The 24,960-nt window shown below is 46.5% G+C and overlaps 1 protein-coding gene across 5 annotated transcripts in view; it reads right to left on the bottom strand.

Annotated features, from left to right (window-relative positions):
• The window catches only part of LOC129699621 (CAP-Gly domain-containing linker protein 4-like), a 233,352-nt gene that overhangs the window by 190,228 nt on the left and 18,164 nt on the right, over positions 1–24,960 (bottom strand). For 2 of the 5 annotated variants that reach the window (XM_055639581.1, XM_055639580.1), the window contains exons 2-4: positions 23,252–23,401; positions 14,752–14,891; positions 12,426–12,519 (exon numbers count right to left, since the gene is read on the bottom strand). In XM_055639581.1, coding sequence (XP_055495556.1) covers positions 12,426–12,519; positions 14,752–14,891; positions 23,252–23,387 — 370 coding nt within the window. In that variant the 5' untranslated portion in view covers positions 23,388–23,401. Of the gene's footprint in view, positions 1–12,425; positions 12,520–14,751; positions 14,892–23,251; positions 23,402–24,260; positions 24,399–24,960 lie in introns of those variants that run through there. The other 3 variants (XM_055639579.1, XM_055639582.1, XM_055639583.1) reach the window with 3 other exon arrangements.

Genomic DNA, 24,960 nt, shown 5'->3' on the forward strand with positions numbered 1-24,960 from the left:
CCAATAGCTCCAACTTCTCCACCAGCTGCTGCGGAATGATTGTGTTAAAAGCAGAGCTGAAGTCTATGAAGAGGATCCTGGCATAAGTATTTTTCCGATCAAGGGGTGACAGTACGAGGTTCAGTGTTGTTGAGACTGCGTCCTCTGTGGATCGGTTGGCTCTGTAGGCAAACTGCAGTGGGTCTAGGTCGGCAGGTAGACTATTTTTTATATGCTGCATAACCAGTCGCTCAAAACACTTCATTACTATGGGTGTTAGTGCCACTGGTCGAAAGTCATTATGGAAGGCTGGGTTTGGTTTCTTCGGGACAGGGACGATGGTGGCACTCTTAAGACAGTTGGGCACTACTGCCTGGCTGAGTGAGATGTTAAAAATGTCTGTGAAGACATCTTTCAGTTGCTCGGCGCAGTCTCTTAAAACGTATCCAGGAATGTTGTCCGGCCCTGCAGCTTTGCGTGGGTTGATGCTGGCAAAGGCCTTTTTAACTCCGGCTGCGGACAGCCTGAGTGACTGGTCACTGGGAGATGGCAGTAGTGCACGTGTCTGGGTGCTGTTTTTAACCTCAAACCGCGTGTAGAACTCGTTCAGTTCATCTGGTAGAGAGGGGTCGTTTTGGCATATCCGCAGCGGGGGGGGGGGGCTTATAGTCAGTGATGGTATGAAATCCCTGCCACAAGCAACGTGTGTCTTTGTCATTTGCGAAGTGGCTATTAAGTTTTTGTCCATACAGCCTCTTCGTTTCCCTGATCCCCCGGGATAGTTTACTCCTTGCCAGTTTGTATGCTGCGTTGTCCCCAGATTTGAATGCAGCATTCCGGATTCTCAGTAGAGAACACACTTCCCCAGTTAGCCAAGGTTTCTGATTGGCACGCCTCCTGACGGTTTTTACCACCGTTACAACATCAATACATTTTTTGATGTATCCGATGACGGATTCTGTGTATTCTTGGAGGTTGATGCCACTGTCATCTGTTGCTGCCTCTCTGAAAATGGGCGACCACGAGTCCTGTTTTTATTTAAATATGCCTACCTTCAGCAGCTCCCGCCTGACATCCGCCTGCAGTTCGCCACCGATTCCTTTGCTGACATGCAGGCGCAGGCTGAGCGCGCCGACCAGCTGTGGATGTCCCGTCAGCGGGACCTGGATGCGCTGGCCGACCTTCACGCAGCGTTGGGAGGCACGGAGCAGGTCGGGGCCGCTATCAACCGCGTCTCTGCTGCTACCGGATGACCTCTGCGGCAAAATCCGGCCGCCATCAGGCATTCCAGCACAGGCACGTCTCTCCAACACGGCCAGCGGCAGTAACATCCGACGCCAGCAGAGTGCAGCCCAGCCAACTTCACCTGCTATTCCACCAGATGTCAGCAGAGGGGGTTGGTGCTATTATTACCGCCGCTGGGGAGCTGCAGCCAGGCAATGTCGCCACCCCCCCCGTGCGTTCCCGGGAAACGCAGGGGCCGGTCGTCAGTGATTCCTTCGACGGCTGGCCATATTCATCGCGTCTTCGCCTGGGATCGCCACACCGGGGGTAGGTTCCTCGTGGACAATGGGACAGAGGTGACCGAGCTGCTTCCCTCCATCGCTGACATCCGTGCGGGCAAACGCGGCCCCCTCACCGTGGTGAATGGGAGCGCTATTCGCACCCATGGAGTTCGCACATTCTCCTTCAACTTTGGCCACAGCTGCTTTTCTGCTGGAACATGTGGCTAGTGAACTGCTGACCATTGTCGGTTCTCAGGCAAACAGGAACGCCATAGGCGGAGAAGTGTCTCATCAGCTTCTTGATGACCATCTCAGACGTGAGGGAGGTCAGTTCGTCAAGTTCAAACCAGTTAGAAAAGGAATCGCCCAGAACGAGGTAGTGCTTTCCACACCATTCGAAATGTCTGCCGTCAGCGACGTCCAGGGCAGCGCTGGTGGTGGTTGTTGCAGACGGGGCTGCCGCTGCTGATGAGGCGCAAGGTTGTTGCAAGTGGGGCAGGAGGCTATGCGGTCCCGAATGTAATCGGCCATCCCCGGCCAGTAGAACAGACCACAAGCGCGTGCCAGTGTGAAGTCGGCCCCTGGGTGACCGCTGTGTGCTTCTTTGAAGTATTCATCTCGTAGCGACAAGGGTATCACCACCTTGTGACCCTTAACCACAACACCATCCTGTACCACCAGTTCATCATGTACCAGGAAATACGGCTGTACCTCTGTGGGCGTGTCGGATCGTTTGTCAGGCCAGCCTGTTTTGATGATGGAGGAGAGCGTTTGAAGCGTATCGTCAGCGGCAGTGTGCGCGGCCAGGGTACGCAGTTGCTTACTGGGGACGAGGTCTGAATCTGAATCTGTGGTCCGTCTCGACCGTGAATGTGTTGCCAAGTACAAAATCACGGAATTCCCACCAGTTGAATGAGAAGAACATGCAGGACACTGCTGAAAAGTATGCTAGTCCTGATAACTACCAGACACTTGATGTTCCGAAGGTTAATTACACCATTTGGGACAATCTGAATGGCAAAAAAAAGTCAAAAGACTAAAAACACCAGCGAGTTCAGAGATTTTTCATGAGGTATTACGGCGTTTGCATGGTCGGTGGATGGAACTCAACTGTCTGAATTGCAGCAAGACGCCTTAGCATTTCTGTGTAACGCATAGTTTGAGCTCAATTGCATTCACAAGGATTGTGTAAGGCCTGAGATAAACCGAAAATATGCTCATTTGTGTAAGGCAAGTAACGTGCATTCTGCAAAGTCTATTTTCGGAGAAGATTTGAGCAAGCAAGTAAAAGACTTGCAAGAGGAATACAAGGTTGCCGTGGGTGTGGTAAAGACACACCCCTATCTCACCAGGGACTAACTCTACTGAACGTTTTTCCTTCCATTATTTATTATGTAAAAGAATATGTGTGTTATGATTGTGTTTATAATTTGTTTGGTTGTTTTGTTGTTTGTCTTTTGCACAAAAGTCCGCGAGCATTGCCACTTTCCTTTCACTGCACATCTCGTATGTGTATGTGACAAATAAACTTGACTTGACTTGACTTGACACCCTCCTTGGGTAAGACCGGCATGCACATCATCCCTATCAGGCTAGCGGCAGAAACCGCTACACTGGTTGGAGCACCAGGCCTACACAACTAAGACAGAACCAGAGGTCGTTTTTATGTGCAGGTTGACAGCGCTCTCCGTGGAGGCAGTGCTCTCCACATACTCAGTCTCGACCCCCAGCAGGCCACGATGCCAGAGACAAATGGAGGGGACAGATCAAAAACTAGAGTCACTAGACTCTATGGATCAACCATCTAAGGCCGTTGAGGTAGACAATAGTTGCAGGAGTAGACCATTCAGCCCTTTGAGCCAGCACCGCCATTCAATGTGATCATGGCTGATCATCCCTAATCAGTATCCCGTTCCTGCCTTCTCTCCATATCCTGACCGCTATCTTTCAGAGCCCTATCTAGCTCTCTCTTGAAAGTATCTATACAACTGCAGAATGGCCTCTTTGCTCCTTGTAGATGGTTATGCATGCAACCATATATGTAACTACCTCATTAGCATATCATCCCTCCCACATTCTATAGTATAACTGTAGTGTCTGCATGTTCCCTCCCTGTTAGGTTCCAGTACGTGTGTAGACCAGTTGTGGTTAGTACTGGAACGTGTGTTATTGGTGTTTGAATAAAGACTTAGTTAAAGGACTATGGACAACGTCTAGTTTCCTTTACATGGTGTCAGACCCTGTAAATCTGCGCCTCTGTTTATCGGGTTTTTTTTTTAATTCATTTATCGTGTAAGTGTGTGCAAGGATGGCTTCGTCGTGTCACAAGCCTTCCCCGTTAGTTTTTGATGCTGACATCGCGGAGCGATGGGAGACGTTTGTAATGGACTACAATCATTATGTGAACATCGCACACCACAATGACCCTCCTGCTCTCAGAGCATCCTTGCTGCTGAATCTCGCTGGACCTGATGCCATGAGGAGGGCTAACTCGTTTGAATACCGTCCAGCAGTCATGGACGCGGCTGACCAGGTTGTTGAGCCTGCTGAATCTCCTAACGACCCTGCCTGTCTACTGCGAAAGTTTACGGAGATCTGTGACCTGCCTTCAAATCGAATCTTGGAGCGAACACGATCTTGTGATCACGCAAGCAGCAGCCTGGGGAGCCGGTGGAATGTTTCATTGCTGACCTCCGCCACCTGTCGCAGCGCTGTCGTTTTGGTGAGTTACGTGACGAGCTCACGCGGGATTTACTGGTTAATGGAATGCTTGATCAAAAGTTGCGAACTGATTTAATGCGGAAACCTGACCTCACGTTAAATGAAGCCCTGCATGCCTGCCGGCTGGCTGAGGTCGTTACTCCGGTCAGTGGGGAGAGAGGTTCTGGGAACCGCACCATCGATGTGGCTACTCTGTCCGTGCCACGAAGGGCACCTAGCAATTCCAGACCACAGACCACAATTCCAGATCACAGTAAGTTTATCTTACAAGAAGGGGATATTTCAACAAAGCTCTTCCACAAGATAAGAAATAATGAGCAACTGTCTGCTGATCGATCGGTGCTGAGAGCCTACGGTGGGGAGGAGCTGACTCCTGTGGGGAGGGTAACTTTCCACTGCAAGCTACAGAAGACATCTCGTGATCTATCGTTTTTTGTTTTGGACTGTGATTGTGTGCCTCTGCTGAGCAATCAGGCTTGCCAGGATCTGGGCCTGGTCGCATTTGACAGTACTGTCCATGAGGTGTGGGTAATGTTAGACCCCGTGTCCGCATACCCCGATCTTTTCGATGACAAGTTGGGGAAGTTACCTCTCGTCTATAAGATTGCCATTGACTCATCTGTCACCCCAGTGTGCCGTCCGTCTCATAGGGTTTCGTTCGCGATGAAGGACAAGGTCAAAGCTATGCTAGACAAAATGGTGACCCTGGGGGTCCTGGAAGCTGTCAGCGAGCCCACCAGCTGGGTGTCCACCATGGTCGCAACCATGAAGAAGGGCAAGAACGAGATTCGGGTCTGCATCAACCCGAAGGACTTGAATACTGCCATCAAGAGACCACACTACCCTATGCGGACTGTCGAGGATGTAGCTGCCCAGGTGGGCCAAGCCACCGTGTTTTCTGTTCTTGATGCCAGAAGCTCCTTCTGGCAGATTCCTCTGCACAGCAAGTCGTCCGACCTAACTACTTTCGCCACGCCTTTTGGGAGGTACAAGTTCCTCAGAATGCCTTTCGGGATTAGCTCCGCCAGCGAGGTTTTCCAGCGCTCCATGGAGCAGTTGTTTGCCGGGCTCCCATGTGCCATCATTGTAGATGACATCCTTGTGTACGGCCGGGATGTCGAGGAGCATGACCGTAATCTCCGCCGGGTCCTCGACCGTGCTCGTCAGATAAACCTCAAGCTGAATCCCTCCAAGTGCCGGTTCCGGCTGTCTGAGGTCTCCTACGTCGGACACATTTTCACCTCTCAGGGTCTGAAGCCCGACCCTGCTAAGACTACGGCTATTTCAGAGTTTCCTGCCCCTGTTGATGTTGCAGGTCTGCAAAGGTTTCTCGGGATGGTGAACTATTTGGGCAAGTTTATCCCGCGCCTCAGTGAACTAAGTGCGCCGCTGCGCCTTCTGACCAAGAAGGACGTTGCCTGGTCTTGGAGCCCGCAGCACCAACTGTCTTTTGATGCTTTAAAAAAGAAGCTGATTGACACTCCAGTACTGCGATTCTTTGACCTAAAGTTGCCGATTGTAGTGACCTGTGATGCTTCCCGTTTTGGCCTCGGTGCTGCCTGCATGCAGCTCTGCGAAGGTGATTCTCTGCTGCCTGTCTCGTTTGCCTCTCGCACCATGACTGACACGGAGCAGAGGTATGCTCAAATCGAGAAGGAGCTCCTGGCTGTGGTGTTTGCCTGTTCGAAGTTTAGGGATTTTCTTTACGGTGTGCGGTTCACAGTCGAAACGGACCACCAGCCGCTGGTTACTATACTTAATAAGCCCATTCATGCTGCCCCGGCCCGTTTGCAGCGGATGATGTTACAGCTGCAACGTTTTGAATTTGACATAGTGTACAAGAAGGGCACGGAAATGCATGTTGCTGATGCCCTGTCGCGGGCGCCTTTGTCCTCCTGTGTACAGCATCCATATGAACAATCTGATCTGCATGTCCTCAACGTGAATTTCGTCCCCTCGAAGCAGTTGCAGACACTGATTGAGCACACCGCTGCGGACTCTGACTTGCAGCAGCTGTCTGCTGTTATTCTGCGTGGTTGGCCCTGCAAGCCACACTCCCTGCCTGCTGCCGTGAGGCCGTTCTTCCTGGTTCGGGACGAGCTCGTACTTCGGGATGGTATTGTCATTAAGGGTCACAAAGTGGTTATTCCTGCCTCGTTGTATGACGCCTACTATACTGCTGCACACTCCGGACACCCGGGTGCAGACGCCACCGTTGCCCATGCCCAAGGGCAATACTATTGGCCTGCTATGGCCAAGTACATCAAGGCTCGGGTTGCTGCGTGTGCTGCATGCAACTCCACGGCCCCTCACCATCAACGACAGCCCCTGCTACAACAGCCGGCACCTGAAATGCCCTGGTCTTCGCTGGCCGCCGATATCTTTGAGTGGCGTGGGAAGAATTATCTGGTACTTGTTGACTCATATTCATCTTGGTTTGATGTGGACCTTCTTCCCACCATCACCTCGGAGATGGTCATCAGTAAGCTGCGACGTCACTTTGCCACTTTTGGCTCACCAGTGAAGCTTCAAACTGACAACGGCCGGCAGTTTACTAGTGCTGAATTCGCTGCTTTTGCGACTAAGTGGAACTTTGCCCATTACACTAGCAGTCCGGAATTCCCTCAGAGCAACGGGCTGGCAGAACGTGCTGTGCGCAGTGCTAAGACTTTGTTGGAGCAGTCTCGTTTATCAAATTGTGATTTTTACCAAGGACTTTTGAATTTGCGTAATGTTTCTCGCGATGGGGTTTTGGGTTCTCCTGCTCAACGGCTCATGTCTCGCGTCCTCCGTCCTCCTATGCCTATTTCTCAACAATTGCTGACTCCTGTGGTTCGTTCCCCTGAGGCGGTCCACCGCCGCATCTCTCATCGCCATGAGATCCAGCGCCGGTCTCATGACAAGTCTTGTCGTCCTCTGCCTTCCCTCTCCGCGGGCCAGGTGGTTCGCATGCAGACTCCTACCGGTTTTTCCAAGCTTGCTACTGTTGTAGGGCTGGCTGACTCCCCTCGCTCCTATTTGGTGGATTACGAGGGCACTGTATATCGTCGCAGTCACCAGCATTTGCGTGCTATCCGTGAGCCTCCTCCACCGATCCCTTTCCCGTACACATCCACTCCTTCACCTGTCTCTCCCCCTCGGGCTATCCCATGTGCCCCTGCTGTCATTCCTGCGCCTACCCAACCTGCTCCTGTGAAACCTGATTTCGGCTCTCCTGTTCTTTCCCCACGGTCTTCTCCTGTCAGTTCTCTTTTTTCGTCCTCCCCTTCTAGTTCGTCTCTTGCCTCGCCGGTTTCTAGTCCCCGACCTGCTTTACTGCCTGTTCCGTCCCCCCGATCTTCGCTGCCTTTGTCTTTGGGAGAGGGGAGTGAGGGTGGTGTACGGACCCGCGCAGAGTTGTGCGGGCCCCTGATCGGTATGGTGATTATGCTTAGTTTGAGATGTTCACTGACCATTATTGTTATTATGTGCAGGTCTGTATAATTGCCCGCTGCTGCTGTTTATCTTACGGGAAGGGATGTAGATGTGCAGGTCATATATAATTGCCTGCTGCTGCTGTTAGTTTATCTTACGGGAAGTTGGGTATGTAGTGTTATTGGTGTTTGAATAAAGACTTATGGACTATGGACAACGTCTAGTTTCCTTTACACTCCTATACTCAACTCCTCTTGTTATAAAGGCCAACATGCCATTCGCTTTCTTCACTGCCTGCTGTACCTGCATGCTTCCTTTCATTGACTGGTGAACAAGGACCCCCAGATCCCGTTGTACTTCTCCTTTTCCCAAATTGATACCATTTAGATAGTAATCTGCCTTCCTGTTTATGCTACCAAAGTGGATAACCTCACATTTATCCACATTAAACTGCATCTGCCATGCATCTGCCCACTCACCCAACCTGTCCAAGTCACCCTGCATTCTCATAGCATCCTCCTCACAGTTCACACTGCCACCAAACTTTGTGTCATCTGCAAATTTGCAAATGTTACTTTGAATCCCTTCATCTAAATCATTGATGTATATTGTAAATAGCTGCGGTCCCAGCACCGAGCCTTGCAGTGCCCCACTAGTCACTGCCTGTCATTCTGAAAGGGTCCCGTCAATCATTACTCTTTGGCTGCTAACCAATTTTCTATCCATGTCAGTACTCTACCCCCAGTACAATTTGCCCTAATTTTGCCAACTAATCTCCTATGTGGGACCTTGTAGCGGCACCAAACATGGTGAATAAACAGTTGCTTTAATCAGTGAGATAATAGGTTTGAAATACAGTTTGGTCCTCAATCATAATTATGTCATTGCTGCTGCAGCTGAGCGTGGGTGTTGTCTCGAGCTCAGCTACCCGTCAACTCGGCTAATCTCAAGGTGAGATATGCTTATGTAGCAGGACACTCCCCTAAACCCATGACGTCACGTGACAGCCCTTGTAACCACTGACGAGGGTTCAACCGTAAGTGGTCTGTCTATCAGCTGATGCCACAGGACCACCCCCAGAACCGGAGGAAGGAATAGAACTCGCTAACCTTCTACAAGAAGGTGCGCAAGCAGGGTCAAGGGCAGCTCCTGCTGTGGGCCGGAGGCTCCCCGGCCGTGGGGCCCGTGGGCGCAGTCGATGCTCCGGCTGTGGGCCATGTCGAGGGGTGCGATGGCCAATGGGCGCGGTCTGGGCCTTGAGTACGCCTGCCAATCTCTCCTGCAAGACCTGCCCGGAGCCGACCACCGAGGTTGAGAGGCCGCGGCTGGCGCCGCTCCCCCATCAGCTGCTGCCCATCGAAGCTGGCAGGCCATGGCTGCCGTCACTCCCCCGTCAGCCGTCGCTCCCCCACCAGCCGCCGCTCCCCCACTAGCTGCTGCAGGAGCTGCGAGTGTAGCAGCCCCCCGTCCCCAGCATCACCGACGCCCGCCCGACGGCCACGGGAGCGGGGAGTGAGCCCACCCATTACCCCGCTGGCCACTGTTCAAGGTGTAGCCTCCTGATAGAGTGGGCCCACCTGGGTCGGCTGCCCGAAGACGTCCTCACCGGCGCGGACCCCGAAGATCCATGGGCACTGGCTGCCCGTCCGAGGACGTATACACCACTGAAGATAAATAGGGATACTGTGGATAGGGTGAACTGTTTTAAATACCTGGGAGTCCACATCTCTGAGGATATGACATGGACATCACACGCTGCAGCACTCGTGAGTAAGGCAAGGCAGCACCTTTACCACCTCAGGCAATTGAAGAAATTCAGAGCGTCTCTGAGGATCCTCCAGTGCTTCTACTCAGCGGCTGTGGAAAGCATCGGCTGTGGAAAATATCACGATTTGGTTTGGGAACTGCTCTGCCCAGGATAAGAAGGCTCTGCAGAGTAGTGCGTTCAGCCGAACGCACTATGGGAATTACACTTGCCCCCCTGCAGGAACTATACATCAGAAGGTGCAACTCCAGAGCCAACAAGATCATGGGACACCCCTTCCACCCCAGCAACGGACTGTTCCAGCTGCTACGGTCAGGCAAATGCCTCCGTTGCCATGCTGTGAGAATGGAGAGGATGAGAAAAGGAGTTTCTTCCCAGAGGCCATTAGGACTGTAAACTCCTATCTCTCCAGGGACTAACTTTACTGTTCCATTTTACTGTTGTGTGGTGTCTTTTTTTAAATTGCTGTTTTTTTCCTTTTTCTTCACTTCCTCCCACAAATATGTAATATGTGAATATGTGATTCTGTTCCATTCTGTTTGCAGTTTGTTTGTTTGTTTTTTGCACAATTCGCGAGCATTGCCACTTTTCATTTCACTGCACATCTCGTATGTGTATGTGACGAATAAACTTGACTCGACTTGACTTGTTGCGCTGCTGCAAGTAAGAATTTCATTGTTCTGTTTCAGGACATATGACAAGTCCCAAACTTCAGTCTGTTGAATGGACATTGCCTATGCATAGTTTCTATCTGGAATGGCGCTTACACACCAATACAACACAGACTTTACAGGGTGAGATCTTAATCCAATGGTAAAGGAGACCAAAATGATTGGAGATGGTGATCTGCTGCATGGGATTTAATGCTTACAAATTAGTGGGCGTACCAGTATGCACTCACTCTCACATGCACACATACTCGCAAATAGACTCAGACACAGAACCCCTTCAATTCCGTCTACACACCCAGCGCCAGCCACACGCCATGCCTCATTCACAAACCCTGGCACCCATCCAGTTGACCAGACTGCACACCTGGCTAATGTTGTCGGCCCCCTGATCCTACCACATTTCTGGTTCAGGCCGCAAAATTGGATCAGGTTCTTTGCCCTGATTCTGGCCACACAACTGACCCACATTCCCAACCCCCAACTCTAAATGACATGTTACCAGCCCCAGAGTCTAGTTTACATTCTTGGTTTCTCAACTCTGGCCGTGCAGTTAGCCCATGTTCCAAGCCTCAATTCAGACCATTTTTGAGCCAACATTCCCAGTGTTCAAGCTGAGATCACTCCAGGAAATTAACAGATATTAAAACATTAATAAGATATCAATGTCACTTTATAAAGGTACCGTCATTCAAATAGAGTTTCCAAGATTTTTTTAATGTGGCAGATTAACTCCACTCCTATGAGAAGACTGCTGAAAGCAAGGTGCAGCTTAGCAGCAAGGTTGAAAAGATGTCAGGACAATAACACAAACGTAATTGACACCACAAATTGACTCTCTTGTAGATGTGTTAATTAAGATCATAGCTTACAAGTCATCATGAAGCCAAGATGCGGGGGGAAGTTTTATGTGCAGCCAAATCCGAGGTAAATGCTAAATTATGTTTTCTCAAGCTGAAGAGAGGGCAACATTTTGTAGGCAGCCAAGTGTTGTGCTTCTGCGGGATGGGGTTGAGTCCACCAAATCCATAGGATTTATTAGGAAATCAAAAGATTGTTAATGCATTTAAGTATAAAAGCACATTTCCTACTATCTATATTACTAAACGTCAGATCTTGACCACTTCCTCTTGTTCTGTATATTGATTTTAGAAAAATCGCTGCCACTTACAGCTGTGATTTTTGGCCATCTTTGAGTCCCCCTCCGCTGCGCAGGACAAGAGGATTTTTCCCATTGATTAAAAATAAAAGAGTTATTAGTGTTCAAAAAATATTGAGATTCTCTCTCCTGAAGTCCACACCCCTTCCAGAGGGATTATGGAACCCATATGTGTTGAGCGCCTCAGTCAGTCTCTGCAGGATGGGGGAGCGAGAGGGTCACATCTCTCAGTCTGAGCTGTGAATAACACTTAACACATGTCTACTAAACTGTGAGTGGTTTTACTGACCTGTCAGTGCCCTTAATGTTGTTTGTAAATATAGTTTGGAAAAGCTAAAGCTGTGTTGCCTTTGGTTTGGAAATACTAAAGCTGTATTGCCTTTGGTTTGGAAATGCTAAAGCTGTGTTGCCTTTGGTTTGGAAATGCTAAAGTTGTGTTGCCTTTGGTTTGGAAATGCTAAAGCTGTGTTGCCTAATTAAAGTTGCCTTGCCTAATTAAAGTTGCCTTGCCTAATTGAAGTTGCCTTGCCTAATTAAAGTTGCTTGTGCCTAATTAAAGTTGCCTTTCCTTCTATATAATTAAAAGTCTAATCTTGACCACTTCCTGTTTGCGCTTTATATTGATTTTAGAAAAAACGCTACCACACACGGCTGTGATTTTGGCCATCTTACTCAGAGTCCTCCTCCGTTCATCAGGTGCTGAGGATTTTTACCATTGATGAAAAATAAAAGAGTTATTAGTGTTTAAAAAATGTTGAGATTCTCTCTCCTGTCAATCATGCCATGAAGGCCACACCCCTTCTGGTGAGAGGGGGGAGGGACTATAAACCCAGAAGTGTGGGCGTGGCTCAGTCTCTGCACGATGGAGGAGGGAGAGGTCACGACTCGCTGTCTTTCGTGGCCTTGCACCCTCCTTGAAATGGTATGAAACAGCACTTGAATTTGGTGGTCTTGCACCCTACTTGAAATGGAATTTCAAGGAATAGCCATGAGTCAACTGCCAGCCTACCAGCCGTGAGTGAGTGAGCTGCCAGCACAACAGGCTTGAGTGACTGAGCCACCAGCCCAATAATCTGTTCGCTCAAAAGTTATTCGCTTTTACTTAAATGGGAAATCATCTATTAGAAAATTCCTCATGTTATGAGATGCACTGAAGTAATTGAGTGTGCAAAGAAGAATATTAATAAACGAAAAATATTTGATTTACAACTCACCAATTCCTTGAGCTCCCGCTTTGCAGGTGTAATGTAGGAGTGTCATATCTGTCAAGCCATCTCTGTCATTCACATGGCATCCTCGACTCAGAATCTTAAGCAATATATCAGAAAGAAGATGGTAGATGATTCTTTTATTCCCTTTATTTCATACGTAATTACTCACAACAATTAACTAAAGAGGGAAACAAATAAAACTGCAGATGGTGGATTCTCAAATAAAACAGAAATGCTGGAAACTAGTCAATGTTTCGGGTTAGTGACCCTTCCTCAGAACTGGGGGAGAATTAAGTTTTCAAAGCAGATCTTTGGGGAGGAGTGATGTGTAAAATTATAGTCTACATGGAGGCAGGTTAATACTGGTCTGTTGATAAGGAGCATGAATACTGACCATTTTCAGGACATTTTAAAAATGGGACATAAATACGTCAATGAGAAACAAATAAAGAACAGGTTAGCTGAAGTTGAAATAATCTGCTTTTCATTCCAGAGGGTTGCAAAATGTCTGGATGGAAGATGATATGTTGTTTTTTCTTGTTTATATTTGGCCTCTATTAGCAATGGAGGGGGCCACAGACATCAACAGGTTGGAAAAGGAGTGGGAATGACATGCAGCAAGAAGCTCAAGATCACCAGTGGACTAAGAAGAAAGACATCAAGTGTTGGAATAATTCTAGCACTTTGTATCTTTTTTGTAAACCAGCATCTGCAGTTCCTTGTGTCTCCTTTAACTAAGATATTGTGCATTCCATCGCATAATCCTCATCAGTAATCAGACATTACAAACAAAACCTCATCCTACTAATATCTATTATACCCGAGGCTTATACACTGACTAAAATTTGGAATGTGATCTTTTGCTCAGGCTGCACACACAGAGCCGTTTGCCTGGATACAGGCAATGTTAGAAGCTCTTACAGAAAAAAAAACCAAGTGATTCTTTAGTGGCTATTACTATTATTTCAATATATTCTGCACTGAGTAAGTGCAGCTAAATCTAGAAATGGCAGCTAAATGTCATTGTTTCCTGTTTCTGGGAGCAGGCCACCCATAGACCTCAGCACCCTGAATGGGGATTTGGATTTCAGGAGCGAGATGTTGCAAAACCTGGACTAAAATGAACCAGAAAGGGAACTTGACAACTGAGGAAGTGAATGCTCCAAGGTTCCAGTGCTGAATTAAAAGATTAAAAGCCTCATCCATCTGGTTAGCTTTAGGTCATCCACCGCCAACGATACAACAACACTTGCACATGTTACTCCTTCCAACAGTCAGAACTTACACATTTCACAGACTTTAACTATTCAGCCATGGCAAGCTCGTTTCACATTGCCATTGCAACACACTCACGAAACTCTTCCCTCTCTTATGGGACAGGGGTTTCAATGTCATGCTGAAATGTGGTGTGCTTATTAGACAGTCACAGTATGATTGAGTCATGTAATTTCTCAGTTGCTGACCACAAATATATTTTGCTACTGAGCACAAAATATGAATATTCAGAAAGTGGAAGCTTTCCTGGGCTGAAGAAATCCTGAAACTGGAGTTCCGCATGTGCAGTCTGTTTTTCTCTAGGCCTCTAGGAAGCCAACAATCTAAAGTGAATTCTTTGCCCAAGCTACTTGATGCTATTTACTCAAGGCAAAAGTGAATTCACCTCCCCCAAGAACTGTCAAATGGCAGATGATGTAGTCAATGCCTACTATGTTCTGTTGTGCTGAAGCAATGCAAGAATTTGATTGTCCTATCAGGGACACATGACAATAAACTCTCTTGAATGAGTTCCTAGCGAGCCACGGCCATCCACACTTCAGAAGTTGTGATCACTGTCGTACATAGCATTGTAAGGCACCATGCCTGTTGATGTTTTCAACGATGATGATTTTGTACAGCATCCATCACATGTTTAAAAGTAAACTGCAGGCTGACAGACAAGTCGTGTATCAGCTGCCTTTAGCATCTTGCCATGCATTCACTAAAGCTCTCGCATTACAAAACAGTGAAAGGGAATCTTCGCCTCATGGTTGAGACAAAGTCATTTCAAGATTATCGCAAAAGGATCTTCAACCTTGTACAATGTGCAACCCTGGATGGATGGAATTGACACAAATAATTAATTCTCTTTGAATAAGCCAGGATACAGGCTTCTTTCTGCTGCTGTTATGATCGAGTTCCTTATACAAAGCCCTTCACTCAGTGTTAATTGCATATATCAAATAATTTGTGGTATGACCTGAGAGTTTCAAGTGCTTTGCACGTAATACACAAGGAACACCGTGATTAAAACCCATGCATAGTAATGATGAAAAGGCAACTTGTGGATTACCTCTTTCCCAATCACATCAATTTGTTGCTGCACTTGTGGAACCCACTGACGCAAGATAGCAAACAATTCTGGAATAGTTGTATTAAGATCGCGTAGGATTCGTTCGCATGCTGGGTCTTGTGGATCAAAGAAGGAAAATTCTAAAAATGGAAACATTTAATAAAATTAGCAATTGTGTTGCGTCAATGTTGCAAAAACAAAATTACGAAATGTATCAAACCCATATGTGCTGATAATTTACAAATTCTGTCAAATTCCAGTCCTTCCTTTACACATTTCGACTAAATGTTTTCTACCAACCTAAGCAATGGCTTCCCAATTTGATTACTTTTTTTTTTATTATTATAGTCAACAGAACTTAACAAAAGGAAGTTTTTATTTGTGAATTATTGCTAAGGAGGGGAACATTGCATAGAAGAAGGGGAGAGAGAGGAGGAGATGGAAGGGACAGAATAGTTGGGAGAAGGAGATGGAGGTGGAGATGAGAAGGGAAAAGGAGAAAAGGAAGTTAATAGGGACCTATGACACAGAAAAGCAGTTGTTCTTCAAATGATGGCAAAACAAGAAAAAATGTGAATAAATTGTTTTGAACAATTAATCAAATTAGCTCGTCAGTGTTTCATGTACTTTTTTAGTACTTTTGTGTTTTAACAATTTTTTAAAAAAAATTTAAAATATATTTTTATTTACTTTTCTTCTAGAAGTTTTTAAACTACCTGTGTTTTCACATTTTTCTTTGTCTCTGGCATTCAATTACTTTTTTCCCAGCTATCTATATTACTAAAAGACTGATCTTGATTACTTCCTGTTCTGTATATTGATTTTAGAAAAAACGCTGCCACTTATGGCTGTGATTTTTGGCCATCTTACTCGGGTCCCCCTCTTGCGCAGGACAAGAGGATTTTCCTCATCGATTAAAAATAAAAGTTATTCGTGTTTAAAAAATGTTGAGATTCTCTCTCCTGAAGGCCATGCCCCTTCTGGAGGGACTATAAAGCCCGAAGTGTTGAATGCCTCAGTCAGTCTCTGGAAGATGGGGGAGTGAGAGGGTCACATCTCTCAGTCTGAGCTGTGAATAACATTGAACACATGTCTACTAAACTGTGAGTGGTTTTACTGACCTGTCAGTGTCCTTAATGTGGTTTGAAAATATAGTTTGGAAAAGCTAAAGCTGTGTTGCCCTAAAGCTGTGTTGCCTTTGGTGTAGAAATGCTAAAGCTGTGTTGCCTTTGGTTTGGAAATGCTAAAGCTGTGTTGCCTAATTAAAGTTGCCTTGACTAATTAAAGTTGCCTTTCCTTCTATATAATTAAAAGTCTAATCTTGACCACTTCCTGTTTGTGTTTATATTGATTTTAGAAAAAACGCTACCACGCACGGCTGTGATTCTTGGCCATTTTACTCAGAGTCCCCCTCTGCTCATCAGGTGCCGCGGATTTTTCCCATCGATGAAAAATAAAAGCGTTATTAGTGTTTAAAAAATGGTGAGATTCTCTCTCCTGTCAATCATGCCATGAAGGCCACGCCCCTTCTGGTGGGAGGAGGGAGAGACTATAAAACCCAGAAGTGTGGGCATGGCTCAGTCTCTGCAAGATGGAGGAGGGAGAGATCACGATTCACTGTCTTTAGTGGCCTTGCTTGAAATGGTATGAAACTGCACTTGAATTTGGTGGCCTTGCACCCTGCTTGAAGTGGTAAGAAACTGCTTGAATTTGGTGGCCTTGCACCCTGCTTGAAGTGGTAAGAAACTACACTTGAATTTGGTGGCCTTGCACCCTGCATGAAATGGAATTTCAAGGAATTGCCGTGTCAACTGCCAGCCCACCAGCCGTGAGTGAGCTGCCAGCACAACAGGCTTGAGTGACTGAGCCGCCAGCCCAATAATCCATTTGGCCCACAATGTCCATACTAGCCCTCTGGAAACAAGTCCCGTCAGCCCACAACATCCATACTAGCACTCCAGAAAGCCCCCCCACCACCACCACCACCACCACCACCACCACCCCACTGGCCACCAATATTGGAATTGGTGGAGAGGTGGAATAATGTGTTGGGGACCAACCCTTCCGTGTGATGCTGGGACCCAACGAGTCCCACTTAGTCTAGTATTTTCTAAAATTACCTTTGCCATCAGTCTGCTCTTCATACCGTCCTCAATACCTGTGAACGAGCTGCCATTGAGTCCAAAGAAGGCTAAGGAAATTCATCATGTCACCAATGACTCTTACCAATTTCTATCAATGCACCATTGAAAGGATCTTATCTGGATACATCACAGCTTGTTATAGCAGATGCCCTGCCAAGACCACAAGCAATTGTAGAGATTTATGAACATGGCCCAGCCCATCAATACAAACCAACAGCACCCACCCATCAAATTAGCTCCATCTATATTTCATGCTGGCTCAGCAAAGCAGTCAACATAACTAAGGACCACTCGCGTTTCTCCTTTTCCATCCCCTGTCAGGCGGAAGATATAAAACCTTGAAAGCACGTAGCACCTAATTCAATAAAAGCTTCCTCCCTGCTGTTATCAGACTCTTGAACGTCCTCTAATATACTAAGAAATAATTCCTTCCAATTTACCTCATTGTGGTCCTTGCATTTTTTTAATCTGCACTTTCTCTATACCTGTAACAATACATCCTGCAATCTATTTATTTTCTCTTTTGCACTACCTGATTATTCATGTATGGTGCCTTGCAAGTGCGCAAAACAAAGCTGTTCACTGTGTCTCAATACATCTGACAATAATAAAGCAACAAATGAACTTTCTATGACTCCACAAGCAATTAAAAAATCTGGCAATTTTATATGTATGTTAAAATTAAGTAATTTCTCTTTATTCAGGGTAGCACAGTGCCGCAACTGTAGAACTGCTGCCTCACAGTGCCTGAAAACCCGGGGTCATTCCTGACCTTCAGTACCACATGGGTTTCCCCTGGGTTCTCCGGTTCCCTTCCATATCCCTAATTTCCTCCAATGTCAATGTAATCTCTAAGACATTCGCCCAGGTAACAGGTTCAGCAAAGAACCACCTCTCTTGTCACCTGCTATGATCATTCCTTCCTCGCTTCCTCCTTTAGCTGCGGAAGTGTCTCAGATAAAGTCTACACGTAGATTGGCAAGAAAACAGCATACATGGACATGTGAAACTTTATCTTCAAATTCCCTCCCCTCTTGCCTTGGGACCTTTAGGTAAGTCCTCCCACTTCTGATTCATGTTCTGCAGCTCCAGATTATGCAATATTCACAGCAGGGGCAACAGATCCAACTATGACAGAGGTAAAGTGCAGAAGTAGCAATGACCAAAAAGTCATCATGATTAAAGCAGCTTTCATAGTAAAGGTTCCTGAATCAGTAGTCTGCCTCCAAATTGTTCTTTTGCTAACCTCAGAGTTAAGTGCCAAGTGTACCTGTGGTCTTATAAATCATGCAGTTGCAATAAATGGAGCATTGTGAAAACATTATTCTGTGCGAGTAGTTAAAAAACATGGCCTTATATAACCTGACAGTGCTCAAAATTAGTGTTGCACACCATTGACATTAGATTTTGCAGGTCCTACACCCAAACCCCTGGAGTGCACCATGACCTGCAACAGTGGGTCAAATTTCATGAACGATTCTTGATTTAACCACAATTTGTGGTTTCTTTCCTAAAACATGTATTTTCAATTATGTAATGTGGAATTTATAAATTTGTTGGCATGTTTAACAGCACAGAAATATGTGACCTAATTTCCAGATGCCTGTTTTTTTTTCCTCACAAGATATTATTGCATAAGTAATATTCTGTTTATGCATGCAGTTTAAAATTGTTTTCCTGAATTAGGGAGTTCCACCGCTGGGGATGTGCACACATTCTTGGTATCCAAGCACGACGTGAGGAGGGCTCTGACGCATGTGAACACGAGGAAAGCTGTAGGCGCAGATGGTACATCTGGGCGAGTACAAAAGTTTTGTGCTAATCAGCTTGCTCCAGTGTTCACCACAATATTCAACCTCTCCCTGACCAAGTCCATGGTCCCTGCCTGATTTCAAAGATCCACCATTGTACCAGTGCCTAAGAAAGCCTCTCCAGCCTGCTTGAATGACTACCGACCGGTGGCCCGCACCTCGGTAGTCATGAAATGCTTTGAGAGGCTGATCAAGAACTACATCTGCGCCTTCCTCCCTCGCACCATGGACCCGCTGCAGTTCGCATACCGTCCGAACAGATCCACGGATGATGCGATCTCCCAGGTTCTGCACACCACTCTCTCTCACCTTGATAGCCAGAGGGGGGGGGGGCTATGTGAGGATGCTGTTCATTGATTTCAGTTCAGCTTTCAACACCATAGTCCCCACCAGACTTGCTGAGAAGCTGCTGGAACTGGGGCTGAACACTCCCCTGTGTGCCTGGGTCCTGGACTTTCTCACCGCCAGGCCCCAGGTGGTCAAGATGGGGAGACATACCTCCAACCCCCTTACCCTGAACACAGGATCCCCCCAGGGTTGCGTCCTCAGCCCCCTACTGTACTCCCTGAACACACGTATGGCCAGGTTCAGCTCCAACTCCATCATCAAGTTTGCTGATGACACTGTGGTGGTGGGCCTGATCTCCGATAATGATGAGAAGGCCTACCTGAAGGAGGTGGCAGACCTGGCACTCTGGTGTCAGGACAACAGCCTCCTCTTGAATGTCACTAAAACTAAGGAGCTGATTGTGGACTTTAGAAGGGCTCAACAACCGAGGACGTACATGCCACTGGAGATAAATGGGACTACTGTGGACAGGGTGAGCAGCTTTAAATACCACATCACAGAGGGTCTGACATGGACAACACACACTGCCGCACTGGTGAGAAAGGCAAGGCAGCGCCTTTACCACCTCAGGCAGCTGAGGAAGTTCAGAGTCTCTCTGAGGATCCTTCAGTCCTTCTACTCTGGGGCTGTGGAAAGCATCCTGTCTGGTAACAAGCTAACATCCGGTTACATCACGATCTGGTTTGGGAACAGCTCTGCCCAGGACAGGAAGGCTCTTCAGAGAGTAGTGCATTCGGCCAACCTATACACCAGGAGGTGCAGATCCAGAGCCAGCAAGATAATGAAGGACCTCTACCACCCCAGCAACAGACTGTTCCAGCTGCTAGAGTCAGGCAAGTGCCTCCACTGTCACGCTGAGAAAACAAAGAGGATGAGACAGAGTTTCTTCCCACAGGCCATTAGGACTGTAAACTCTTATCTCACCAGGGATTAATTTACGGTTGTGTCTTTTTTTTCTAAAATGTAAATACTGGTTCTGTTCTGTTCTGTTGTTTTGTTGTTTTTGCACAATCCGCAGGCATTGCCACTTTCATTTCACTACATATCTTGTATGTGTATGTGACAAATACAGGGCTGCCAACATTGGGTGAGTTGGGAGTGAGAAATTGCAAGAGACCAAGCCCGAGGGAGCATAGCGACCGGGGAGGAGGGTGTCCCCCTCCCATTGGTATGGAACATTTGCATTTTTCAGCTTGAAATCGTGCAATATGGTGCATACTGTAGCGAGTCTTTTAACTTACACTTGAAAGCAATATATATGCTTTAATTTGGATTGGAGCGTTTTTGAAAGGGGGAGGCTGTGCTATCACTGGCCTTGGGGGGGAGGGGGGGTACCCGGTGAGGGAGTGGAGCAACCGAGTGGGGAGAGGGTGTGGAAGAAGGGTGTCCGCCCTTCCCAGGGTAGGAACTTTTTGAAATTTGATGTATAAAAATCATGGTTTATTGCACTGTAGAAGTATGATTTCAATGTTTTTTGTATGAAGTATTTTTAAGAGGTAACTTTTTAAGGGGTAACTTTATCCACACAAAGTGTGATGGATGTATGGAACAAGCTGCCAGCGGAGGTAGTTGAGGCAGGGACCATCACAACATGTAAGTAAAAGTTAGACTGATACATGGATAGGACAGGTTTGGTGGTATGGACCAAAAGCAGGCAGCGTAGCTGGGACATGTTGGCGGGTGGGGGCAAGTTGCGCTGAAGGGCCTGTTTTCACACTGTATTACTCTATGACTACATTATACCTCCACCATGCATGAATGCTTCAAAATCAAGTGGTCGAGTTTTATTGCCATATACTCAAGCATAGAAACATAGAAAATAGGTGCAGGAATAGGCCATCGGCTCTTCGAGCCAGCACTGCCATTCAATATGATCATGGCTATTCTTCTAAAATCAGTACCTTTCCTGTTTTTTCCCCATATCCCTTGATGTCATTAGTCCCAAGAACTAAATGTAACTCTCTCTTGAAAACATCCAGTGAATTGGCCTGCACTGCCTTCTGTGGCAGAGAATTCCACAGATTCACAACTCTCTGCGTGAAGAAAGTTTGTTCTCATCTCAGTCCTAACTGCCCCCCCCTTTATTCTTAAACTGTGACCCAAGGTTCTGAACGCCCCCAACATCGGGAAAATCTTTCCTGCAGTTACAGTAAGCTAAAATCTAGCAGGCAAGCACGATGCTTTCACCAACCACCCCCATTTGAAGTCCAATCTCTTCCACCGTTTCTACCCAGTGCTTGGTACTTACTTCCAGCAGCCACTGGTTGTCCTCCAGGATGCACCGAGCCGCTGCCTGATCCATGCCGGTCACCTGGGCGAATTCTGCACAGAGACTCTCACGGCAGCGGCGCAACGCTTCGACGCCTCCGACAGCCCGGGACTTGCACTGAGGCTGCTCCATGGACGGAGCTGCAGTGAACGACTCGCCAGCCCGGCAAACACTCGCCAGCCCCGCTCCCCGTCCGCATCTGTCCCCGCCGCTGCTTCTGCTTCCAACACCCGCTGCCCATGCAGTTGATATGAGTTTTGAAATTTTCGTTGATCACAGAATTTCTCACAACAGGGCGAGAGAAATTTATGATCAGCGTGAGAATTTGGTGAAATGCGTGATTCTCACGCTCAATGCACGAGAGTTGGCAGCCCTGCTTCTCTATCCCCCTCTCTCTTCCCCCCCCCCCCCCCCCCTCTCTCTCTCTCTCTCTCTCTCTCTCTCTCTCTCTCTCTCTCGCTCTCTCTCTCTCTCTCTCTCTCTCTCTCTCTCTCTCTCTCTCTCTCTCTCTCTCTCTCTCTCTCTCTCCCCTCTCTCTCTCTCTCTCCTCTCCCCCTCTCCCCCTCTCTCTCTCCCCACTGTCTCCCTGTCTCCTTCCCCTCTCTCTCTCCCCACCTCCCTTTGAGAGTCTGTCCCTTCGGCCCTTCCTTTGAGAGTCTGTCCCTTCGGCACAGACTCTCGCGGCAGCGGTGCAAAGCTTCCGACGGCCCACGTCTTGCACTGCTCCATGGCCGGAGCTGCAGCGAGCGACTTACCAGCCCCGCAAACACTCGACAGCCCAGCAAACACTCGCAGCCCGGCAAACGCTCGCCAGTCCCGGCTCCCCGCATCTGTTCCCGCCGCTGGTTCTGCTCCCATCCCTCCCTCAGCCCCTGCTCTCCAACACCCGCGGACCATGCAGTTTATCCGAGTTTTTAAATTTTCGTTGATCACAGAATTTCTCACCACAGAGCGTGAGAAATTTCTGATCAGCGTGAGGGCGTGAGAGTTTGCTTGAGGGCGTGATTCTCACGCTCAAAGCGTGAGAGTTGGCAGCCCTGCAAATAAACTTGACTTGACTTGAGAATAGCTAAGAGATGAAGTTTGGAAAGGGGATCTTCAATCCTATCTCATAATGCCTCTCATAATTTTATAAACCTTGACATTCGACCCAAAATCCAAACACCTCACACTACAAACAGCAAGAATCTATAACCACTCCTATTTACCTTAGTCTCTCCCATGTACTGGGCCTCCATTGAAAACAAAGATAAAGAGTTTCTTCTGCCTGGTTAAACCTGGCACAGGATATTTGAACATATTCCTCTCAATAAGTGGTGGGGATCTCCAGCAAATTGTGCTTTCATGCTAGTTGTCGGAACTGAGTGGAAGAGATGCCAGCAAATAGCTGTCCACAAGTTCAGGACTTAAATATCTATATGCACATACATGAAAATTCTAAACTTACAGGCACTAATGCAAAAGTGCCAGCAAAAACAATTCCCTTAAAACTCAGTGCCAGTATCTACACATTCCTGTAAGAAATACACTATTTTAAAAGAACTCTACATTTCAGAAACTATTCAACACAATGGTGCCCAAAAAGTAAAATATTCTTGATGCTGGAAAACTGAAAAATGAAAAATGCTGGGGAAGATTGACGTTTAACATAATCTGTTCCTCTCCCCACAGATGCTGCTTGACTTGAGTACCTTCCAACATTCTGTTTTTAATCAGCAAAGAAATGTTTCTTGGCATTATCAGTGCAGTAGTTTATGTAGGCCCTGGAATGCATCATTTACACATTTTACATAAAATCCAAATAGGATCCATGTTCTGTGTACATAGATTAAAAACAAAATCTACAATTAAAACGAGTTCATTAGTTTAAGAAAACAATGAGTAACAATCATTTTATTCAAGACTAGTTTTTTTTTTAAATCACTTACCACAATCTGTAGGCATAGGTGCTGAAACTACTGGATGGACAACTGATCTCTCAGAATCTGAAGATATAGTGCTGTAATTTCCACTTACAGAGTCCTCATCGTTGGAAGGTTCTACATAAGGATCTTCTTTCGTCATTTCAGTGCTGGTCTCTGCAGAAAGTAAAGAACAAATTATGGCCTGGTTCAGTCTCTCATATCATCAGCTTTTACAATTTGTCATTGTATGAATTAATGCATTGTGGTAAGCAACATAATTGGTTCAAAAATGTCTTTATATGGTATTGATAACCGATGTAGTGTTTTTAAAGATACACAATTAAATGGGATGTGGGGAGGGAGAAGAATCCTAATCTTCAATCACCAGGAGACAGGAATCAGATGATGTAGTCTTGAAATTAGTGGGGCGGTGGGGGGGGGAGATAGATTTTGCCCAAGGATAGAGGGCATGAAATAGATCTTACCTTACTTGGATGCAGGTCCAGCACAGAATAACAAAAAACTAGTTGCACTATAAAAGATCAATGAAAGTCTTCCCTCTGAACAATGCTTTCTTATAAACTATGCAACAGTCCAAAAGGATCACGAGAAGAGGAATTTGACCAAAAGACGACGCATTAATCAACCTATTATGATGCAAATAGCATGGAATTGGTTGTTATTTTACCCTGGGAAGAGTGAATTTTCTGAGGTGTACCACTAAAACTAACAGTGCTACGTAATCATTTTTTTTAAACTGAAATGGGCAACTTGATATTAATTATAAACCAAATTGTTTCAAGAGAACCCATGTACTGAAATGGTACATGAAATTAATTATAATTTATACATCTAATTATCTTTAACTTCGTGACCTGCATCAAGTACTTACACTTACACAAACACAAATGTTCTAATTGGAGTTAGAACTTTTCATATATTTTCATCAAAAATTTGTACGGATACACAAGTTTCTTTGAAATTACTTTTAGTCACGCCATTTTAGTCACAGAAATTAAGACTTAATACTTACGGGCTTGTATCATTGTGAAAATGTTTAAACTTGCACTGTTGTAAAGGAACTGTCACTCACACTGATTTTATCCATCAATTATCCAATCGGGTAAATCAATATTGTTCAAACTATCTGAAAAACTACAAGATACTACTGTCTGAAATTAAAGCCAACAAGTATAACCGCTATCACTGTGTAACCGTGAAGATTCATGGGTCGCTGATCGTCTTTAAATAGCCCAGCGGCTATTTCAGGTGCTGAAAATCTGTCCAAATATTTTTTGGCTCAATGCACTTTCAGATCATATGAACACTGAGCCCTGCTCAGATGACAGTTAGGCCCAATTAACCTTCACGGTCCCAGCCATAGTCAAGGCTGCATGTCAAAATATATATATTTTTAATCAGTTTTGGGTTAAACTTCCAAACGCACCTAATACTTACTGCTAAGTTACATCGAGACAAACAAGAGGATGAACTCATTCCCAGCAGTGAACTAAATTGGACCAGCATTATAAGTGAAACAAATCTGAGTGACTACAGCCAGTCCCGGGGCAGGTGAGCCGATCTGGCCGCGCAGACAACCTGGGAACTGCAGGTCCTTTGGCCCCCGTTTCCGCGCGGACCAGCAATTACCCCGTACACTAGCACCATCCGACACACTAGGGACAATTTACAATTTACCGAAGCATTTAACCTACAAACGTGCACGTCTTTGG

The sequence above is a fragment of the Leucoraja erinacea genome, chromosome 8, assembly GCF_028641065.1.
Source record: "Leucoraja erinacea ecotype New England chromosome 8, Leri_hhj_1, whole genome shotgun sequence".
Lineage (NCBI taxonomy): Eukaryota > Metazoa > Chordata > Chondrichthyes > Rajiformes > Rajidae > Leucoraja > Leucoraja erinaceus.